The sequence below is a fragment of the Hypanus sabinus genome, chromosome 12, assembly GCF_030144855.1.
Source record: "Hypanus sabinus isolate sHypSab1 chromosome 12, sHypSab1.hap1, whole genome shotgun sequence".
Taxonomy (NCBI): Eukaryota; Metazoa; Chordata; class Chondrichthyes; order Myliobatiformes; family Dasyatidae; genus Hypanus; species Hypanus sabinus.
This window is the reverse complement of record NC_082717.1, coordinates 25,449,444-25,470,485: the sequence shown is the minus strand read 5'-3', so window position 1 is coordinate 25,470,485 and position 21,042 is coordinate 25,449,444. Positions and strand designations below refer to the sequence as shown.

General features: G+C 41.9%; 1 protein-coding gene across 1 annotated transcript in view; it reads left to right on the top strand.

Annotated features, from left to right (window-relative positions):
* The window catches only part of LOC132403321 (regulator of G-protein signaling 7), a 469,317-nt gene extending 452,151 nt beyond the window's left edge, over positions 1-17,166 (top strand). Inside the window, exons 14-16 of the mRNA XM_059986772.1 lie at positions 3,409-3,595; positions 5,253-5,342; positions 16,966-17,166. Of these exons, the coding sequence (XP_059842755.1) occupies positions 3,409-3,595; positions 5,253-5,342; positions 16,966-17,166 (478 nt within the window). The remainder of the gene's footprint in view (positions 1-3,408; positions 3,596-5,252; positions 5,343-16,965) is intronic.
* The last annotated feature ends 3,876 nt before the right edge of the window (positions 17,167-21,042 follow it).

Here is a 21,042-nt window from a genome sequence, read left to right as displayed (position 1 = left end):
ATTTTTTCTGTTATTATGTATTGCATTGACAGCTGCCTCAAAGTCAACAAATTCCATGAAATATGCTGGTGATACTAAACCTGATTCTGATTCTGATTATCAAGCACCAAGTGTTTTTTCAATATCACCTTTACTTACATGAGATGAAATGCTGGAAATGGATTTTCATGAATCTATTGGGCTCCTCCACCCTGTAGTTTGAAATTAGAATCTCTGGAACTTCACTTGTACCAGCTGTAGCTCCAGAATTCTTAAGAGGAAATAAAGAAAATGCTTGTGCATGCATGTTCACAACTACTCCAAAGGGGTGAATCTACTGACTTCACAATTTCTTCATTGGGATTGACTGCCTGGACCAGCAGTAAAGATATGTTTATTCAATGGGAGTTTAGATCCTGAGAATGGAAAATAATGAATTAATGATAGATGAATGAGTTACTACTTTCATTATTCCGGTGTTTGTAAAAGACAAAAAGATTGGGAATATGATAAATCCAGAATCAACTGAAAGCAAGGTGAGAAATACTAAAATAAACAATTGAAAGGAATTAGTTCTGTTGAGACCGCACTTGGAATATTGTGTTCATTTCTGATCATCTCATTATAGGAAAGACGTGGAAGGGTTAGAGAAGGTGTGGATGAGACTTAACAGGATACTGCTTGGATTGGAGAGCATGTCCTCTGAGGATAAGATACTGTGGGCACCACGCTAGCATGGCGGTTAGCACAGCACTATTACAGCTCGGGGCATTCCAGAATTTGGAGTTAACTTCTGGCACTGTTCTGTAAGGAATTTCTATACATCCTTGCCATAGAATGCATAGGTTTTCCCTGGGCTGCTCCCATTTCCTTCCACAGTTCAAATTTGAACTGGGTGGGTTAACTGGTGATTGTAAATTGTCCCATGATTAGGTTAGGGTTAATCAGGGTTGTGGGGTTGCTGGGGCAGTTGTCATATTCCCAGCAGGGCCAACTCCATACTGTGTTGCTAAATAAAACTAAAGAAATATAGGTTAAGCGTGCTAGTGTTTTTTCTCTTCAAAGTGAAGGAAGATGAGTCGTCATTTGATAGAGCTGGCATAGATAAGAGATTTGATAGGAAGCATAGATCAAGCCAACACTTTTTTTTGTTCTCAGGGTGGAAACGGTTGATACAAGAGAGGGCATTTTAAGGTTTTCGGAGGAACGTATAGGAGGGATGTGAGAGATAAGTTTTTTACACTGTGGTAGGTGCATGGTATGTGCTGCCATGGGTAGTTATAGAGGCAAATATTTTAGGGGCATTTAGATAAGCACAAGGATGATATAAGAATGAGGACTATATGGGAGGGAAGGGTTAGATTGATCTTAGAGTCGGTAATATGTTGATACAACATCATGGACCAAAGGGTCTGCACTGTCCTGTGTTCTAGTGAGTTAATCAGACTAAAATTTTCCCACAAAGTAGTAAGAGCTAAGAAGAGAGCACGCAAGCATCATGAAATAAATTACGTTACAGAAACCTACTGTGCTTTTTGAGGTATATTTGAAAATAATGAAGGTGTTCACTGTCCACTTGATCTATGCCTCTTATTAATTTACACACCTCTATCAAGTCACCTCTTTTCCTCTTCAAGTCGAGACAGAACATTAATACCAGTTTGAAACCACAGAAGCCCTGTTTTTAATAGAAAAATATTAAATAATGCAAATAGAGTAATGTAGACATAGAAACAGACTGTTTCCAGTCATTTTTGTTTAATTTCACTCCAGTGAAGTCCTTTGGGGAATTTTATTACCTTGAAGGTGAAATATATATGGCCAAAAAATTGGATACAATATTAAACATGAACTACTTTGGATAGGAAGCAGGAGAATGACTTTAGCAGCTGGTCCTAAAACCACAAAATACATGTCTGGAATTAATAATTTAAGTAGATACCGAATTGTTGTTTAAGAATAGATTAGCTGAGCAGGCAGTTGAAAGGAAATAAAGGAGCATGCGTCTGGGGCAAGTACATGTGATTAGGCAAGCTGGAAGTTGAGTCAAATCAAGGCTTTCCCTGCTATGCAGCATTTTCAGTACATTTTATTTCTTGATCACATATACATAATTTGCAAACTAACTACTGGTACACAGATGAAGCATCTCTTGATCAGAAAATTATCTGATAAGAGTTGATGCTCTTCTTGAACAACATACAACACCCATACTGACTGTTTGCAGTACAGACTCAGTGGGCAAACTGGCTTAATTCTGCCCCTATGTCTTAATGGTCCTATGTTCTGTGGTCACTTCCTCACAACATATTGCTGATTATCTTTTAACTTATGTTTTCTCTCTTGTTCCATCTCAGTCCAAATTCATTACTATACTATCTAGATTATAAACTCAAAACTGTATAAGTGTTACAGTTACTGTACAAGTGTCTGTGACATTCCATGGCCATCATTGGGATCCTTCTCCTAGTCTCTTGTGCTATTTCAGGACACCCTGATGTTTTCTCAGTTAGGTGATGGGCTTTAGCTTTTGCCTGAAATTACATAAAGGTACATCTTCAGCTAGGTCTTCACAGCAATTATCTCATCAAGCTTACTATCTCTGTCTGTTTCTCTTCTCATTTGCTAGAATGACATCTGAGGAAAGACTGAGTCTGTTAGGTTTATATTCAGTGGAAAAAATGAATGAGATTCTATCCTGTTTGACCTGTTATAGTTTTGTAGGTTTTTGTGAGAAGGAATCTTGTAAAAACATATAAAATCCAACAGGCCAATGCAGACTAAGCAGAAAGAGGATGGTCTCAGTAGGTGGGGAATCCAGGACTGGGGCCACAGCATCAGGATATGATTTACAGCTGGAATCAAAAGTTTTTTTTCACCTGTGGAATTTCCTACCACAGAAGGCACTGGAAGCTAAGTCAATATAAAGTGAGTAAATTTATTGCTTAATGCTGAAGTGATCCGGCGATATGAGGAAAGGGCGGGAACAAGGTACTGAGGTGGATAATCAACCAGGATTGTTTGGAACTAGAACTAGAGGGCATGGGTTAAGGGTGAAAGGTGAAATGTTGAAGGGGAGCACTTCTTCACTTGAAGGGTGGTGAAAGTATGGATCGAGCTGTTGGCAGAAATGGTGGATGTGGGTTCAATTTCAACACTCCAGAGAAGTTTAGATGAGTACATGGATGTGAGGGGTATGGAGGACTATGGTCCAGGTTCATGTCGATGAGACAAGAGAGAATAATAGTTTAACAAGGACTAGATGAGCAGAAGGGTCTGATTCTGGGTTATCGTGCTCTATGACTCTAACTTGAAAGGCTGAAAGGCCTACTCCCGCTCGGGTTTCTCACAGTATCACATTAGCTAACATTTGCTAACTCATAGCAATGCAAGCCCTAATAACAGAATACTTTTTTAACATTTGAACAGGTTCTGGTTAGCTGTCCTGGACCTGAAGAAGAGGCCCATTCGTGAGGTGCCATCTCGTGTTCAGGAAATCTGGCTGGAGTTTCTAGCCCCAGGAGCCCCCAGTGCCATAAATGTAGATTCCAAAAGCTATGATAAGACCACACAAAATGTGAAGGACCCAGGAAGATATGCATTTGAAGATGCTCAGGTGAGCAATTTACATCACTGAGGTAAAAAGTGCACATTATTTTTAGAATTGCTGCAGGAAATGTACATTGATGTAAGCTGCATGTGTCCAGGGAAAATAGGCATCATGCAGTGAATGAAGGCATGTGGCTATTACTGGATTACTCATAACCTATAAATAATCTTCTTATCTGCATCATGAAACTGCACATTTTCTACAAGAAGGGAAATGATAGTAGAGCATAGATTATTTAAGTGGGGTCAGTAAATGCCATCATCCATCTTCCCCTTTCTTAGCAATCAAAAGATGAATCACCATAAGTGTCTCTTCTGAGATCTTTCTGCAGCCATTTCACGGGCCCGTGAGTAGATTGCCAATTTACTCCTTTGCCCACAGAGTGTCACCTGACCCATGAAGTACTCCAAAACTGAGAGGATGATCAATCAAAGGTTAAGAAGAAGCAGAAGAGGCAACACAGTGGAACAGCTGGTATCGATGTTGTTTTAGGGATCTATTAAACCTGGATACAATGGAAACCTTGGGTCTTGAATGTGCAGAGTTTGACAATATGGGTTTCCTCCGAATGCTCCCACGTACTTATCCAAATTTTTTTTTGTAAAGTTGTTTTTCTAAAAAGGGGATTTAAAGAGAGATTAGCTTTAAATTTCACACGTACATTGAAACATACAATGAAATGTGTCACATGCGGGATGATAAATACAATACAAAATGTGCTGGGAGCAGACCATAAGTGCTGTCATGCTTCTGGCCACGACTTGCTAACCCTAACTTTAACCATATGTAACACACACAAAATGCTGGGGCAACTCACCAAGCCAGGCAGCGTCTATGGAAAAGACAAAACAGCTGACGTTTTGGGCCAAGATCCCCTCATCAGGATCGGGAAGGGTCTCAGCCCAAAGCGTTGACTGTTTACTCTTCTCCATAGATGCTGCCTGGTTTGCTGAGTTCCTGCATCATTTTATGTGTGTTGATTTGGATTTCCAGCATCTGAAGATTTTTTCATATTTGCCTGACTACGTGTATGCCTTTGGAAATGGGAGCACTCAGAGAAAACGGGGTGAACACACAACCTCCTTACAGGTAGCAGCAGGAATTGAATCCCAATATTTCAATTGCCAGCACTGAAAAGTGCTGTACTAAACACTGTGCTACTGAGCCACCCATATTGTTCTACTTGCCTCAACCATCTTCTCTGGGAGCTCAATCCATACGCACACCACATGCTGCTTGAAGAAGTTACCACAAAGGTACTTCTTAAATCTTTCACTCTAATGCCCTACATACTGAGGGTCATTTACAGTGGCCAACTTACCCACCAATCTTGACAGCTTTAGAACGTGGGATAAAAATGAAGCACCTGGAGGTTATGGAGGCTACTTTACTGAAGTTATGTAACAAAGTTAGATAAAGACATCATGGGCTGAAGGGCCTGTACTGTGCGGCACCACTTTGAATATCAGAAAATTGATGATATGAGGAGCTGAAATTGAGGCAGATCAGCCAGGATCATTGAGAATTGTGGGACAGTCTTGAGGGACAAAGAGGATCCTATTTTCTTGTATTCTTACAATATGTTCTCACTGTTAGCCTTTACTATACGTGTGCTACATGATAGAGCCTACTTAAGTTTACAGCTAATATCTTGTTGTTTTAGGAGCACATTTACAAACTGATGAAAAGTGATTCCTACCCTCGTTTCCTACGTTCCAGTGCCTATCAGGAGCTGCTCCAGGCTAAAAAAAAGGTACATGTTCAAAATTCTGTTTTGTCTGCACCTGACAAGCCTTTAATAATACACTGGAGTTACGGGATAAGTGTGGGAGCAGTGGAAAAAAGCAAAGAAAATCATCTTTGAATTTAAAATGCCATGTATAATATTGGCCGGTGATTAAATCAGATTCATAATTTACCAATTTAATTTGCCTTTTGTTATTCCATTGGCAAGTAATGCAAATATCTTATCAGCCAATCATGGGGCAGCAACTCAATGTATTAAAACGTGCATAAGTAATCAAGAGGTTCAGTTGCTGCCCAGACCAAACATCCAAGTTAGGAAGGAGTGAACTAAGTGACTTTGACCATGGAATGATTGTTGGTTTCACACAGGTTGTTCTGAATATCTCAGAAATTGCAGATCTCCTGGAATTCTCACACAAAACGATCTCTAGAGTTTACAGAGAATGGTGCAAAAAAAAACCCAAAAAAATCCAGTGAGAGGTAGTTCTGTGGGGGAAAATAACTTGTGAATGAGAGAGATCAGAGGAGAATGGCCAGACTGGTTCAAGCTGACTGGGAGACAACAGTAATTCAACCATGCTTGACAACAGTGGTGCACAGAAGAACATGTCAGAAGGCACAACACATTAAACTTTGAAGTGCACGGGCTACAGCAGCAGAAGACCACAAACATACACCACAGGAGGTACCCAATAAAGCGGCCACTGAGTGTATTTCTGCAGCTGTTTACACAACAGTGTGGTAACAAAAAAATTATGGCAGTCTTTTTCCGCATTCAGTAATGCTGATATCAGTAAACAGCAAATTTAATAAAGAACTTTTGCAATACTGCATTAAAAAGAATATCCTAAAGCATTTTGGCATTAATGTCTGGCTTTGTTTGCTGAGAATGCACATCACAGCCATGTTCACCATTTCGTTTCATCTCAGGGTCCAAAAGCACTATGTGTTGGATCTTCTCCCTATGTGTGAGGCTCATTATTGGGAGAGTTGTTTTTATAAAACTTGGCCTAAAGAATTCCTTATAAAGAGAAAAAACACATTTTCAGATGGCTTCCCAATGTATCTATCTGAGTGTAGCCAAGGTCTCAGAGATGGGAGTGCTGGTTGGGAAGAGAACATTAGCCTCTTCAGCCAGTGAATTTCAGGGATTTGTGAACACATTAGCGGCACTCAGAATCGGGCTTATTATCAATAGCATACAGTATGTCGTGAAATCTGATATTTTGTGACAACAGCACAGTGCAAGACATAAGTTATAATACAAAATAAAATAAACAATAAATAGATAGATAGATAAATAAATAAATAAATAAATAAAGATGAATTGTGAATTAAAGTCCATGGGTTCGCGGACTGTTCAGAAATCTGATGGGCAGAAGGGAAGAAGCTGTTGCTAAATTGTTGAGTGTTTGTCTTCAAGCTCCTGTACCTCCATTGTGATGGTGGCAATGAGAAGAAGACTTGTCCCAGATGGTGAGGAGTCTTTAATGATGGATGCTGTATTCTTGAGGCACCTCCTTTTAAAGGTCCTTGATGATGGGGAGGCTTGTGGCCATGTCGGAACAAGCAGAGTCTACAACTCTCTGCAGTCTTGTTCAATCCTGTAAATTGGAGCCTTTTAGAGATACAGCATCATGAACTGCCCTTCCAGCCCAATGCCCTCATGCCATCTAATTACACACATATGATCAATTACTAATGTCGCAAATGCTCCTTCTCATGGACCAGAGATTCCCAGGACTGCTTAAAGATGTTTCATATTTTCAAGGATGTTTTGAACAGTTGCTTGAATATATTTTTTCTCCATTCCCCTGTTAATCTTTTCCCACAATAGAGCTTAGATTAAAATATCTGTTTTGAGATTCTTACATAAAAATCCTGCCTACTGCAATTTTTTGAGGAAATTACAAGCAGGGTAGAAAAAGGAGATACAGTAGATGTGGTGTACTTGGATTTTCAGAAGGCCTTTAACAAGGTGCCACACTTGTGGCTGCTTAGCAAGATAAGAGCCCATAGAATTACAGGGAAGTTACTAGCATGGGTGGAGCATTGGCTGATCGGCAGAAAACAGAGAGTGGGAATAAAGGGATCCTATTCTGGCTGACTGCCAGCTACCAGTGGCATTCCACAGGGGTCGGTGTTGGGACCACTGCTTTTTAATGATTTGGACTATTGGATTAATGGATTTGTGGCTAAATTTTCCAATGATACAAAGATAGGTGGAGGAGTGGGTAGCGTTGAGAAAACAGAAAGCTGTAGAGAGACTTGGATAGTTTAGGGGAATGGGCAAAAAAGTGGTAAATGAAATATAATGTTGTAAAGTGTATGGTCATGCACTTTAGTGAAAGATATAAACAGGCAGACTATTATTTAGATGGGAGAGAATTCAAAATGCAGAGATGCAAAGGTACTCAGGAGTCCTTGTGCAGGATACCCTAAAGGTTAACCTCCAGGTTGAGTCAGTGGTGAAGAAAGTGAATGTAATATTGGCAATCATTTCTAGAGGTGCAGAATATAAGAGCCAGGATGTGATGTTGAGGCTCTGTAAAGCACTTGTGAGACCACACTTGGAGTATTGTGTGCAGGTTTGGGCTCCTTATTTTAGAAAATATATACTGACATTGGGAGGGTTCAGAAGATTCACGGGAATGATTCCAGGAATGAAAGGGTTACTATGTGAGGAACATCTGGCAGCTCTTGGGCTGTATTCCCTGGAGTTCAGCAGAGTGAGCGGGGATCTCATAGAAACATTCTGTATGTTTAAAGGCCTGAACAGATTAGATATGGCAAAGTTATTTCTCATGGTAGGGGAGTCTAGGACAGAGAGCATGACTTCAAGATTGAAGGACGTCCATTTAGAACAGAGATCTGGAGAAATTACTTTAGTCAGAGGGTGGTAAATCTATGGAATTTGTTGCAACAAGTGGCTGTGGAGGCCAAGTCATTGGGTGCATTTAAGGCAGAGCTAGATAGGTACGTGATTAATTGGGGCTTTAAAAGGTATGGGGGGATGGCAAGGGAGTGGTGATGACTGGAAAAAATAGATCAGACCATGATTGAATCGCAGAGCAGACTCAATGGGCTGAATGGTCTACTTCTGCTCCTATAACTTGTGTTCTTATTGTCTGTGTCAGGCATACAAATAACACATTCACACCAACATAGCCCATGTTGTCTCAGAAGAGAACACTGATATTTTGTGATACTTCTAATATCTTCAGCTTCAAATACCCAACTCCTCAATTGTTGGCACATGGAAGCCAGTGATGCACTTCACTGTCTATATCTGTCTTCCTTATGATATGATCCACATTTTGCAGTGTGTCAGTAAGAATCATAATTGTTGGATCTGGTGTAGTGTGAGCAGGTTGGATGAGGACCTGTGCCTTTATTGTCCCATTTTTGGCTTTCATCCTATTTTGATGTACTCCACCAAAGTGTGCTTGATGAAATAGTAATAGCCAGTGGAACCCCAGGGAAGGATTCATTCATCAGACAAGAAAATACTTAAGCACAAGAAAATCTGCAGATGCTGTATATACAAACAACACACCCAATATGCAGGAAGATTGCAGCAGGCCAAGGAGCATCTATGAAACATAAGAATATAAGAAATAGGAGCAGGATTGTCTACAGAGTCTCTGTGGGTGGAGATTAGGAACAAGAAGGGGTCAATAACTTTACTGGGTGTTGTTTATGGGCCGCTCAATTGTAACAGAGATATCGAGGAGTAGATAGGGAAACAGATCCTGGAGAGGTGTAATAATAACAGAGTTGTCATGATGGGAGAGTTTAATTTCCCAAATATCGATTGGCATCTGCCTAGAGCAAGGGGTTTAGATGGGGTGGAGTTTGTTAGGTGTGTTCAGGAAGGTTTCTTGACACAGTATGTAGATAAGCCTACAAGAGGAGAGGCTGTACTTGATTTGGTATTGGAAAATCAACCTGGTCAGGTAGCATTGGAGAGAGATAGGAACAGACAAGTTAGAAAAGTGTTTAATTGGAGTGAGGGAAATTATGAGGCTATCTGGCAGGAAATTGGAAGCTTAAATTGGAAACATATGTTCTCAGGGAAAAGTGTAGAAGAAATGTGGCAAATGTTCAGGAAATATTTGTGTGGAGTTCTGCAGAGGTACATTCCAATGGAGGGAAGTTATGGTTGCGTACCCTAATCGTGGTGTACAAAGGCTGTAATAAATCTAGTCAAGAAAAAAAGAAAAGCTTACAAAAGGTTCAGAGAGCTAGGTAATGTTAGAAATGTGGAAGATTATAAAGCTAACAGGAATGAGCTTAGGAAGGAAATTTGGAGAGCCAGCTGGGGCCATGAGAAGGCCTTGGCGGGCAGGATTAAGGAGAACCCCAAGGCATTCTACAGGTATGTGAAGAGCAAGAGGATAAGACGTGAAAGAATAGGACCTATCAAGTGTGACAGTGTGAAAGTGTGTATGGAACCGGAAGAAATAGCAGAGGTACTTAATGACTAACTTTGTTTCAGTAACAGGATCTTGGTGATTGTAGTGATGACTTTAAGCAGAGTGAAAAGCTTGAGCATGTAAATATTAAGAAAGAGGATGAGCTGGAGCTGTGGGAAAGCATCAAGTTGGATAAGTCGCCGGGACCAGATGAGATGTATCACAGGGTACTGTGAGAGGTGAAGGAGGAGATTGCTGAGCCTCTGGCGATGATCTTTGCATCATCAATGGGGACGGGAGAGGTTCCAGAGGATTGAAGGGTTGCGAATGTTGTTCTCATATTCAAGAGAAGGGAGTAGAGATAGCCCAGGAAATTATAGACCATTCTTACCTAAATGGTTCATAAGTTGATGGAGAAGATCCTGAGAGGCAGGATTTGTGAACATTTGGAGAGGTATAATATGATTAGGAATAGTTAGCATGACTTTGTCAGGGGCGGGTCAGGGCTTATGAGCCTGATTGAATTTTTCGAGGATGTGACTAAACACATTGATGAAGGAAGAGCAGTAGATGTAGTGCATATGGATTTCAGCAAGGTATTTGATAAGGTACCCCATGCAAGGCTTATTGAGAAAGTAAGGAGGCATGGGATCCAAGTGGACATTGCTTTGTGGATCCAGAACTGGCTTGCCCACAGAAGGCAAAGCATGGTTTTAGGCAGGTCATATGCTGCATGGAGGTCAGTGGAGTGCCTCAGGGATCTGTTGTGGAAACCTTACTCTTCGTGATTTTTATAAATTACCTGGATGAGGAAGTGGAGGGATGGGTTAGTAAGTTTGCTGATGACACAAAGGTGAAGGTGTTGTGGATAGTGTGGAGGGCTGTCAGATGTTACAGTGGGACGTTGATAGGATCAAAACTGGGCTAAGAAGTAGCAGATAGAGTTCAACCCAGATGAGTGTGAAGTGGTTCATTTTGGTAGGTCAAATATGATGGCAGAATACAGTATTAATGGTAAAACTTGGCAGTGTGGAGGATCAGAGGTATCTTGGGCTCCGAGTCCATAGAACGCTCAAAGCAGCTGTGCAGGTTGACTCAGTGGTTAAGAAGGCATATGGTGTATTGGCCTTCATCAATCATGGAATTGAATTTTGGAGTCAGAAGTAATGTTGCAGCTATATAGGACCCTGGTCAGACCCCACTTGGAGTACTGTGCTCAGTTCTGGTTGCCTCACTACGGAAAGGATGTGGAAGTTATAGAAAAGGTGCAGAGGAGACTTACAAGGATATTGCCTGGATTGGGGAGCTTGCCTTATGATCATAGGTTGAGTGAACTCGGCCTTGTCTCTTTGAAGCAACAATGAGAGGTGAACTGATAGAAGTGTATAAGATGATGAGAGGCATTGATTGTGTGGATAGTCAGAGGCTTTTTCCCAGGGATGAAATGGTTGCCACAAGAGGACACAGGTTTAAGGTGCTGGGGAGCAAGTACAGAAGAGATGTCAGGGGTAATTTTTTTTACTCAGACAGTGGTGAGTGGATGGAATGGGCTGCCAGCAACGGTGGTGAAGGCAGATATGATAGGGTCTTTTAAGAAATTTTTGGATAGGTACATGGAGCTTAGAAAAATAGAGGGCTATAGGTAAGCCTAGTAATTTCTAAAGTTGGGACATGTTCGGCACAACTTTGTGGGCCAAAGGGCCTGTATTGTTCTGTAGGTTTTCTATGTTTCTATGTTTCTAAATATTCCAGCAGTAAAACTGTCTGACAATTTCATAAATAATAAAATTCTAAATTTTAACTGCAAAATTATTCAATCCCAAATGAATGTCAGAGGTAAGAATTGCTATCCAGATTTTAAACATTCGTATTCAGTGCCTTCTATGTGCTTGCTGATGCAATTCAATCCTTGATGTACTTTCACTAGTGGTGGCATCTGTCAGTCTCGAGAGACCATGGATCTGCGCCTGGAGTTCCCAGGGTGCAGGCCTGGGCAGGGTTGTATGGGAGACTGGCAGTTGCCCAAGCTGCAGGCCTTCCCCTCTCCACGCCACCGATGTTGTCCAAGGAAAGGGCACTAGGACCCATGCAGCTTGGCAACGGTGATTACTTTCGCTAATTCCTTGCTAACACATTTAACCTATATTGACTGATGGCTGCTGAATCTATCCTCAAACGTCCTTGGTTAAAGAATAAGACCTACAGTGTTGTAGCCAGGTCTCCCACTGAGAACACTCCAAAATGGAATACAAGATACATAATATCACCTTATGTTGGAAGTTGTACAGGTCTAAATATTTTATAATGTTCAATAGTGGCCAATGTACAGTGCTTGCCTGCTCTTAGCCAAGAAGATTTGATTTTGCTTGTTTAAGTCTTGATATTTAAGAGTTCAAATCTTTGCAGAAACAACTTCTATTGAGGACAAATGTCATTCCCTTTCTGCTATGCAATTTTCTATAAAATATGTAAGTGACAGTGGCCTGTCGGTGGGCCTAGAGGATGTTACTGAGGTTTTCTACATTGTGCATATGGATATGATTTTGGATAATGGACTATGAGATTATATCAATCTTATAGTTTTTTTAATATTCTGAGCTTTGGTCCATTTTTTTGTCATTTTTTGTTTGCAGGTGAGGGGGATTTGGAGGGGGTTGATGATTGTGTTGCAGTTCTCTTTTTCTCTTAGTTTCATGGCTATAAGGGGAAGAAGATCCTCAGAGTTATATACTTTGATAACAAATGATCCTTTGAATCCTTTGAAGTTGATGGCTATATTTGACTTAACATCAGTTCATTCCATATTATTATAGTTATGTATGGGATCCCAAAACATGCACTCAGTCTTATCAGTTCTAGCAAGTCCTACAGAGGCCGCTATGGCTTGCAGGAAAAGCCAATGTAACCAAGGCATGTTGATGATCAGGACATTGGGATTCAAATCCATATTTCCCTGAAAGTGCCAACATAGCTAGATTGGGTGGTGAAGAAGACTTACATTGGTGCATAAAATACAAACGTCAGGGCGTTATGTTACAACTTTACAAAACATGGCAGATGCTCTTATGGTATGGTAAATGTCGACCCTACTCCAGGAAGTTGTAGATTGTGGTTCTTTAGAAGTATTTAAAGTGGAATTTAAAAAATATGTTTGAAATATTTACTATTGAGGGCTGTGAGCATTTGACACAGAGCAGGAGTTGAGGCCTGGAGTAGTTCAGCCATGATCATATCAAGTGATGTGACACACTGGAGGGATCTGCTGGTCTATTCCTGCTCCTCTTTTCACTTGTGGGTGAGCAGAAAGGGGCTGCATCACAAATACAAGAACACAAACATAAGAAATTCTGCAGAAACTGGAAATCCAGGGCAACGCACACAAAATTCTGGAAGAGCTCAGCAGGTCAGGGAGAATATATGGACAGTCATTGTCTCAGGCCAATGTCCTTCATCAGGACTGGAAATGAAGGTGGACGGTGGGGAGACAGGAAGGAGTGCAAGTTGGTAGGTGATAAGTGAAGCCAAACGAGGGGAAGGAGGATGAAGTAAAGAGCTGGGAGATGATAGGTGAAAGAGGTAAAGGACTGAAGAATAAGGAATCCGATAGAGAGGACAGAGGACCACATGAGAAAGGGAAGGAGGAGGGGCACCAAAGGGAGGTGATGGATATGTATGGAGAAGGATAAGAAGGGAGCCAGAATGAGGAATGGAAAAAGAAGGAAGGAGGAGGGGGATGAAATTACCAGAGTTAAAGAAATTCACATTCATGCCATCATGCCATACCAGTTAACCAGACAGAATATGAGGTATTACTTCTCTAACTTGGCAGTAGAGCTGCCTTTTGTGGCAGACAAAGCAAAGGTGCTCAATGAGGCAGTCCCTCAATCTCCATTGGGTCTCATTGATGTAGAGGAGGCCGTACCAGGAGCACTAGATGCAGTAGTTGACTGTGTGAGATTTGCAGGTGAATGTTCCTACATCTGGAAGGACTATTGGAGGTCCTGAGTGGAGGTAAGAAAAGGGGGTTTGGGAGTAAAGGACCAAGTTCTTCTCTCAAAGAGTCTCGAATCATTGGAATTTTCTACCCCAGAGAACTGTGAAGACTGAATATATTCGAGGTCTAATCAATTGTTTAAAATATAGGGAAAGCTAGAATCTTAGGGAATAAGCTGCAATGTATAGTTGAAGCAAAAATCAGATCAGTCATGAGCTTAAGTAGTGAAGCAGGCTCAATGGTCATATAATCTGCTGCTCAAATCAATCGCCCTCACAATCCTTTCTATCTGTATGCAGCATGTGAAAGCCTCTGTCCCTGATGTATAATTGGAAAAAATTGTTGAGGTGTGAAAATTTAATAGTAATTTTTGCATTTATCATAGTAAATATATTACAGGAGGACAATAAAAAAATTCGGCATCTGATGATGACCAGTTCTGAAACAACACACTCCAGTAGCAAAATATTCTGTCCCATAAATATTATTTAACTTTGCTTCAGTCAAGGTTTTAACTTTAGAATTTCCCATGAAGAGATGCATCAATGATAGAGAATGGAACCAAACCCATTTACTTTTAGGTGCCTAGTATCAGCAGAGACTATATAAAATAAACCACACCCTACTCCCAACAATGTCATTAAGCCTAAACATGAGAAAGTCTGCAGATGCTGGAAGTACAAAGTACACACACAAAATGCTGGAGGAACTCAAGTCAGGCAGCATCTGTGGAAAAGAGTCGACATTTCAGGCTGAAAACCTTCTTCAGGCCTGTTTAGGCTGATCCTCAGTATAAAGCTCTCAGCTCAGCCACGGACCATTTTAACGTATTATAACTTTAGTTTTGTAGCATGAAATAAATTCTTCTTTTTCAGTTTTCTTCAATGCTATGCATTACTTTCCTTTTCCACAAATCTCTTTTATATCTGTACATGCTGCCTTTGAAAATAAAATTGTTTATAGTAAAAGAGAAAGTAATACAACTTTGGATATGCTTGAACCACTGTAATTTTATTCAGTTTGATGAGAACATCTGCTTAAATCTGAAACAAATACAATACCACCTTTTGTTGTGTTCTATATTTTTATGAATCCATAAATAGGAATTCTGAGCAATTGTCAGCCATTTGAACTTTTGCAACGTTTTCCTTCCAAACCAGAAAGTCTTGATTGTAAACCCCATGATTTACAAATTGAGGTAATTCATATTGATGCAAGAAAACATGAAACTCCTTGACAGTTTAAAGATGAATTTTACTGGAATAGCCCAACATTTATAAATATGCAAGTAGTACGAGCTCATTGCTGTAATACCACTTTCATATAAGAGTTAGTCATTTCCATGAAGTCGAACATTTTATTCAGTCTATGTGTTTTGAGCTACTGTGGAGTGTGGGTTGTGACTGCTACATTATTGGCAAACAGCAAGCCTCTCATCCCAGCTTGTACACTTTGCCTTTGACTCTTAGGTGGATGTGGTTAAAAAGCCCGTCATCTGATCTAGTATGGAGTTATGCGAAACATAATGCCAAATACGTGCCTCAGGAGAAAGCAAAGAAGATTTGGGCAAGGACACAGTCTTGCATAATGCTGCTGCTTATGTCAAAGGGCTCTAAAGAGCTGCAGTTGTACTGCACAGTTCCCTTCATGTAGTTGTGGAAGTATTTGATCAATTTGTGTAGTCTTGATGGGCAGCCTAACTTAGAGTGGATCTGAAAGAGCCCACCTCTGCTGACCAATTCAAATGCCTTGGTGAGATCAATGAATGCAACGTGCAGAGGTTTCTTTTGGGGTTTTTTTGCACTTCTCCTAGAGTTGGAGGAAAGAGAAAATCATTTCCTCAGTTGACCTTCAAGTACGGAAGCCAGTCTGTGCCTCCAGGTAGACACATTCAGCCAACTCCTGTAATCGGACCAAGAAGACTTGGGTGAAGACTTTGCCAAAGAAAGAAAGACACCCCTGTGGTTGTTACAGATTCTTCTCTAGAGCGTAATGATCTCGATGTCTCTCATATCACATGATACATCTCCTTCCTGCCAGGAAAGGACAGGTTAGGGAATCAATAAAATAGTTTATGCAGCAGAACTAAAGCAAAATTCTTCAGATGTTGAAAATACCCAGCTGGTCAGACAGCAAATGTGGAGAGAGAAAGAGTTTGCAAGTTGATGACCTTTCATTAGAATATTGTTCAGAATCAGAGTTATGATGAAAGTATATCAGCCTGAAACATTAACTCAGATTCTCTCTTTACAGATTCTGTCAAAATTGCTGAAAATTCCCAACATTTTCTGCTTTAGTTTCAGCAAGCTCCTTACATTTATCTTTGGTAGGTGGCCAACTGCTCAGTTGCATTGTAAATTAATATATCCTGCTGAGTGCATTTCTGAAAGTAGTGCAGCTACAAATGTTCTTGATATGACAGAGAATTAAAAAAATTAAAGCAGCACACACAAAATGCTGGTGGAACACAGCAGGCCAGGCAGCATCTATAAGGAGAAGCTCTGTCGACGTTTCGGGCCAAGACCCTTCATCAGGACAGTGTTTCTCCCTATAGATGCTGCCTGGCCTGCTGTGTTCCACCAGCATTTTGTGTGTGTTGTTTGAATTTGAGCATCTGCAGATTTCCTCGTGTTTGCGTTCTACAAAAATTAAAGGCAGTTTTTCTCATTAGACGGCACCAGGAAATACTGAGACATTTTGCAGGATTCACTTTAACATCTGATCCTAACTCATTCCCTGCAGTGTGCCCATTTTGTATAATTTAAACAGATTTTAGAATATTTTATAACTTTTTGTTTTATTAGTGAAAGTAAAATGTTAACAACTAATCTCTGATGGAAATTATACGGCTCATTTGACTTTGTCTGCTAGGTGAATTCTGGGGGGCATGTGTAGGGACTTCTTAATTTAATGAGACAGGATTCACCAAGACTGTTAAGGGTTAAGTTTGCCAAGTGTTATGCTGTACGTTATTACATTTTGGGGGCATTTTTTTCAGATATATATGTGTGTGTATATATATATATATATACACACACACACACACACACACACACACGCGTCGCCATTTGTTGGCTGAGGGAATAAAGAGTACATTAGAAGTAATTATACTTGTCGATTTTTGTCAACACCCCTATAATGGTGACCCCCAGTGTTCCTCCAGACGAGTATGGAGTGAATTCACTCATTTTACAATGACTGCAAATGCCTTTGCTCTCCAGCTCCCTGAACTCTGGCAGGAGCATGCCACAGTTTGGTTTGCTCAGACAGAGGCCCAGTTTGCAGTGCGGAGAATCTCACAGGACAATACGAAATATTACTATGTCGTTGCAGTGTTAGACGGCTCTACGGCAACCAAGATGATAAGCGTCCTACAGCACCACCTGGAAGTCGGCAGTTTTGGCAGAACTTTCCAAGACTGAGTGCACCCATCAGCTCCTCTCACTGCCCGGCGTAGGCGACTCCAAGCCATCAGAGTTGATGGACCACATTTTATCCCTCCTTGGCGGGCAGACATCAGCTGTGTTTCATCTACAGAGACTCTTTCCTGCAACAACCCCCAGGCAAGGTGCGGTTGGGTCTGGCTGGCTCTCCCATCAAAGACCTCCGGGCTCTAACGAGAGAGGCTGACAAAGTGTTTTCCGTCACCCAGAGGACCTGTGCGACTACGCGGCTGGATGACTTCACAGCCTTGCTGCCACCTGAACATGAGACAATCTCTGCGGCTCAATGACGGTTTACTACCCTGTATTTCTACCACCTGAGGTTTGGGCCTGCAGCTAAGATGTGCCACCCACCCCACGAGTCCCAGGAGCCTGGGAAGAACAGCCAGCGCCCGTCAGCTGCTATGGGCGTCGGCAGGCCAGGCAGTCTGTTGTTCATTACAGACTCTGTTTCCAGGCGCCATTTCCTCTGTGACGCGGGCTCTCAGGTGAGTGTCCTGCCCACATCTAAGTTGGACACATGAACTGGGTAATATGGACCATCTCTCAAGGCTGCGAAAGGCAGTACCATTCGGACTTTTGCTAAGCATAAGATGGCATTGTGCTTCGGCAGGCAGAGGTTCTGCTGGATTTTTGTGTTGACAACAGTGCATACACTGCTGCTGGGCACCGACTTCCTCTGCGCCTACAGCCTTCTCACTTATGTCCAGAACCGGCACCTCGTCAACTCAGAGACTTCCTGCTCCCTCTCCGGCACCGTTTCTGCCTCCGACGACTTCCTCCACCTCCTCGCTAAATTCCTAGACCTGACCAAGCCCACCTTCTCCTCTCTAACTGCTAAACACGGGGTGCAGCACTGCACCCACACCATCAGCTCACCTGTGCACCACCCACACCAGGCCCCTTGAGCCGGAGAAACGAGCTGTCGCCAAGGCTGAGTTTGATGCTGTGGAGCACCGGGGCATCATCAGGCAGTCGAGCAGCTCATGGGCTTCCCCCCTCCACATCGTGCCAAAACCTAAGGCAGGTGGGATCCACGCGATGACTACCGCTGCCTCAACAATGCCATGACCCCTGTCCGATTCCCGATCCCACGCATCCAGGATCCTTCTGTTTGCCCAGCAGGGAAAATTAGTTTTTCAAAGGTGGACCTCATTCGCAGTCATCACCATGTCCCTGTCCACCCAAGTGACATTCCTAAAACCACTGATATTCCACTGTTTGGTTTGGATGAGTTCCTTCGAATGCCATTCAGGCTGAAAAACGCGGCCCAGACCACTCAGTGCCTCATGGATGGTATTCTCAGGGATTTACCATTCCTGTTTGTTTACCCAGATGACATTTTGGTAGCCAGTTCTTCTAGTGATGAACATCTCTTACACTTGAGAACCCTTTTCTAAAGCTTTAGTCAGCACAGTCTTATCATGAATCTGGTGAAGTGTCAGTTTAGGTGTCCGTGCTCAACTTCCTTGGACACTGCATCAATGCAGCAGGGGCACGTCCCTGCCAGCTGAAGTTGAGGCCATTAAGCACGTTCCTCGACCAGTCACCGTTAACGTCCTGCAGGAGTTTTTGGGCATGGTGAACTTTTACCACCATTTTTGTCCCCAAAGCGGATCAGCTCATGCGTCCCCTCTAAGAGGCCCTTAAGGGCAAAGCAGCCAAGCCCGTCATGGAGGAAAGGCTCAAGGCATTCTCAGCACTAAGCAGGTTCTGGCTAATGCAACACTCTTGGTGCACCCCCTCGGCATGGTGCATCAGCAGTTGGTCAACGGTGTTTGGCAGCCTCTCTCCTTTTTCAGCCATCAGCTTCAACTATGTGACGCAAATACAGCACATTCGACTGTGAGGTTCTTGGTCTGTACTTGGTAGTGCGGCATTTTCGTTTTCTCCTAGAGGGCCATCTATTTACGGCTTCTGTGGATCATAAGCCCCTCCAATTCGCCATGGCTAGGGTCTCTGAACCTCGGTCTGTTCGACAACAGCGCCATCTTCCTTTCATTTCAGAGTTCACCACGGACATCCAACGTGCCTCGGGGAAGCATGACCTAGTGGCTGACTGCTTTTCCCAGTCCTTCACTGGTGCTGTCCATTTGGGCGTGGAATACGTTCAGAGGGCGGCAGACCAGGTTTTGGACCCGAGCGTGCAAGTGCTGCATTCAACAGACACTGGGCTGAAATTGGTGGCCATTTCTTTCGGTGACAGCAGCATTTCACTACTGCGTGATGTGTTAACGGGGCGACCCAGGCTGGTTGTGTCAATGAGCTTGTGGTGGCAAGTCCATGGGCTTTCTCACTCGGGCTGGAGGGCATCCCAGAAACTGGTGACAGAAAAGTTTGTGTGGCATGGGCTTAAGGATGTCAGGAATGGGACTAGTGCTTGGTTGGCATGTCAACGCGCAAAGATGCATTGACACTCCACAGCTCCCTTAACTCCTTTCACTGCCGCTCAGCAGCGTTCTGACCACATGAATGTGTACTTGGTTCGCCCATTGCACCTGTCCCGCAGGTTAGAAAATTATAGACATTTTTTTCCCATTAGACAGCACCAGGAAACACTCAGATATCTTGCAAGATTCACTTTCACATCTGATCCTAACTCATTCCCTGCAGTGTCCAATTTATAGAATTTCAACAGATTTTAGCATATTTTAAAACTTTTTTGTTTGAGTAGTGAAAATAAATTGTTAATGATGAATCACTGATCAAAATTACACCACTAGTCTCTTTAGCAATAAAGTCACAGCCCCACCTACGAGAAAAGAAACCAACAAATTCCCACACCTATCAATGTTCTCCAGAAATTAAGTTAAGGCAGGCACAATTTGATTCATTTTAATAACCATGAGGACAAAGGGTTTCATGACAAGAGAACTAGAATTAATAATAAAATTAGTCCTATTACTTTATAGTGATGCATTGATATTATTATATTTATTTTTGTCATTTAAATTATGTATAATTTAAGTTTATGTTAACTTGTATTTGTAATATATGTGCTGTTGCTGCATAAGCTAATTTCCATTGCAATTATATCCTGTGTATGCATGCCTATGACGATAAACTTGAAATCAGCATGCTGTATGGCTGGAAAATTTGAAGACAGTATTAGTTTCTTACCCATTACTTCCAAATCTATACTTTATCAACACAAGAGATATAACAGATGTTGGCAATCCAGAGTTACACACGCACACAATTCTGGAGGAACCGGATAAGCTCCTCCAGCAGTTTCTCTGCTTTATTCTCATTTAGCTTGGAGTCGCCCTACTTTGTAGATGTAATACACTCACCTTCTAAGAATGAAAATATCATTTAGTATGGAGGGATGCTGGCTACTACAATTGTCAAATCAAATTATTACTAATTTACTTTTTAAGAGGAATAAGGTCTAATGCAATACAGTAATTGGAAAATGCAAAGTGAAAATATTATCCTGTCATCATGTCTGCCTTTCATATACACTCCGTGGCCACTGAATAAGGTACACCTGTTCTTTCATGCAATATCTAATCAGACAATCGTGTGGCAGCAACTCAATGCTTAAAAGCTCGAAGACGTGGTCAAGGCTTTCAGTTGTTGTTCAGACCAGCCGTCAGAATGGGGAAGAAAAGAGATCTAAGTGATTTTGATGGCGAAATGATTTGGCCAAAATCAAAGGAGGTGATGCATCAGCAGAAAGGAGGAGCATTGAAACCTGGCTGAGTGGTTTACACAGCAACAATCTCTCACTCAATATCAGTGAGACCAAGGAGCTGATTATTGACAGCAGGAGGAGGAAACTGGAGGTCCATCAGCCAGTCTTCATCAGGGGTTCAAAGATTGAGGGTCAGCAACTTTAAATACCTCGGTGTT